At 55.7% G+C, this 2,670-nt stretch overlaps 1 protein-coding gene across 1 annotated transcript in view; it reads left to right on the top strand.

The window, feature by feature from the left end:
• The window catches only part of CIT (citron rho-interacting serine/threonine kinase), a 168,969-nt gene that overhangs the window by 152,085 nt on the left and 14,214 nt on the right, over positions 1–2,670 (top strand). Inside the window, exons 30-33 of the mRNA XM_007464873.1 lie at positions 392–572; positions 1,183–1,274; positions 1,767–1,871; positions 2,087–2,256. Coding sequence (XP_007464935.1) covers positions 392–572; positions 1,183–1,274; positions 1,767–1,871; positions 2,087–2,256 — 548 coding nt within the window. The remainder of the gene's footprint in view (positions 1–391; positions 573–1,182; positions 1,275–1,766; positions 1,872–2,086; positions 2,257–2,670) is intronic.

Here is a 2,670-nt window from a genome sequence, read left to right as displayed (position 1 = left end):
CCCCCGTTCAAGAGGGAGTTTATACGTGTTGTCAGCTCATGTCTCTAATTCCCTGTGCAAAATGCCTTGGGCTTTGTGAACTTCCAGCCCCCTTTCCGTCAGGCTGGTCTCTCCCTGCCTTTAGGCCGTGTGCTGGCTCCAAGGGAAACGTGCAGATGTGTTTTACACACCTGTCTGTGGCAGCCTGGGAGAAGCCAGGAAAACTGGGTCGAGAGTGCCTGGCTGTCACGTTTCCTCTTCTCCATAGGGGCCTGGCTCCTGGGAAAGGTTAGGGACACCCTGGATGGCGGGGCCCGACGGATGGGCCAGGCGGGGGGTGGCTGGCAGAGGCAGGGAATGTGGCCCAGCGTCAGCCGAGTGTGTGTTCCGGTTGTCCACTGCTTTTCCCTAGAATGTCAGGTCATGTGTCATCCCAAGTGCTCCACCTGCTTGCCGGCCACCTGTGGCCTGCCAGCCGAATATGCCACGCACTTCACCGAGGCCTTCTGCCGTGACAAAATGAACTCCCCGGGTCTCCAGACCAAGGAGCCCAGCAGTGGCTTGCACCTGGAAGGGTGGATGAAGGTGCCCAGGTATTGCTGCAAGGCCGTTCGGGCTGGGGTGGGGTCTGGTGAAGGGCGGCAGGATGTGCCGGCCCAGAACGGGCCGCTTTGGGGTAAGGATACTTCTGAGCTAAAGGTGTTTGGAAAACAGCAGATGCAAGAGCGACACTCGGACCTCCCCTTTCTCTCCTGGAAAGTAGGAGATAAAACTCCCATGTAAAAGCTGCTCTTCCTGTACCAGGAGGAAAGAAGCATTCTCCTGCCCAGAGCAGGGCGTGCAAGGCCAGCTAAGAGAAGTCTGTGCACACAGACCCTGTTACCTTTCCACAGTTGCTGCTCTTTGTTCAACTTAGTATATAAGCACTTGGGCCCATCTGCTTTTGGGGCTTTATTTTCTTGTGGAGACTCCCATGTACACATAAAATAAAATGTGTATGCTTTTCTCCTGTTCATGTGTCTTACATCTTACATCTATAGCCCAGAAGGGTAGAAGGAAGCTTCTTTTCCCCCTGCCCCTGCACTTCATTCCCGATGTTTTCGAGGGAAGCATCTTCACCGGGATTCCCTCGCCTCCCCACCCCTTCCCCCTGCCTTGACTCTTCTGAGTTCAAACAGTTCCTTCCCATCTCTGTTTTCCCAGGAATAACAAACGAGGACAGCAAGGCTGGGACAGGAAGTACATCATCCTGGAGGGCTCGAAAGTCCTCATTTACGACAGTGAAGCCAGAGAAGGTAAATTAATAGCTCGGGGAATCTCATTGCACGCGGTTGGCCCAGGTGTCCTAGTCTTGGCGTGAAGGCTCTGTTTTCCGGACTGCGTTGCAAGCCTTCTACAAGTTTCCATTTTTGAAAATTAAAACCCAAATGACTGCGCTGAAGGTTATTGGTACAATACTCACGTCTATAGGTCTCCCCACTGAAGACCCTGCAGGGTGCTGCCCTGAAGATTCCACCTGCTAATACACCTTCCGAGAACTTCCGCCTCAGCCAACTAACCCATAAATCCGCATCGTCATCCGAAATTTGACTGTGCCACTCATCTGACGCACTTTACTTTTGTTTTTATCTTCCCTCTCCGCCTTCTCCGCACATCTCTTCCCTCCTCTGTTCTCGTGCGCCTCTCTGTCCACCGCATACTCCGTCTCTCTCTCTTTTCCTCTCGTCTCCTCTTGTTCTTGTTCCTGTTCTTTTGTTTTTCTTTCTGCCCTTCCTCTTTGCACCAAGCTGGACAGAGGCCGGTGGAAGAATTTGAGCTGTGCCTTCCCGACGGGGACGTGTCTATTCATGGCGCCGTTGGTGCTTCTGAACTCGCAAACACAGCCAAAGCAGGTGGGGAGCAGCGGGGCCCCCGGAGGTGGGCTGGGCTGGGCTTGGCTGGGCTGGATCCGTCAGCAAGGGCAGAAGGGGCACGTGGCGGATCAGCCTGCGAAGGAGGCTCCCCGGCCCCCCCCTTCTGCTAAGTAACTGGGACTCAGGTGTGGCTTGGCCATTGTTCCCAGAGGGGGTGGGCGAACCCCCACCCTGTGCTCTGTCGAATCTCCTAGATGTCCCCTACGTGCTGAAGATGGAATCTCACCCGCACACCACCTGCTGGCCCGGGAGAACCCTCTACTTGCTGGCTCCCAGCTTTCCCGAAAAGCAGCGCTGGGTCACCGCCTTAGAGTCAGTTGTCGCAGGTGGGAGAGTGTCTAGGGAAAAGGCAGAAGCCGATGCTGTGAGTATGCACACGGGCACTGGAGCTTGTCTCTGTAAAGCGGGCAGACTTGGTGGGAGTCCCGTCGGCGTGTTTCCCCTTGGCCTCCCTCTCTGAGGGGTGATGGCTTGAGACCGTCACGACCGGGAGTCTGTGCCGACAGAAATCCAGGCTTCGAGGCGGCTTGGCCGGCATCGTGGGTCCCCCTCCAACCCCCAGAGCCTTCTAGAATGGGGGAGTTGACCCCCTTAGCCAGCTCTCAGGGCGCACGACATCTCGGTTCTGGCTGCACAGGGCAAATGTACTTACAAGGAAATCCTCTCTCTCGTTTACCCAGAAGTGTTTATGTGGTTTGAAGGCCTGCGTTACGAGCACGCTGGCCGTGAAGCGGCACGAAAGGCTGCCGACAGCCGTGTCTCCTTCAGGAAGGCTTTT

This window comes from Lipotes vexillifer, unplaced genomic scaffold (genome assembly GCF_000442215.2).
Source record: "Lipotes vexillifer unplaced genomic scaffold, Lipotes_vexillifer_v1.1 scaffold2030, whole genome shotgun sequence".
Lineage (NCBI taxonomy): Eukaryota > Metazoa > Chordata > Mammalia > Artiodactyla > Lipotidae > Lipotes > Lipotes vexillifer.
This window is presented reverse-complemented; position numbering and strand designations above follow the sequence as displayed.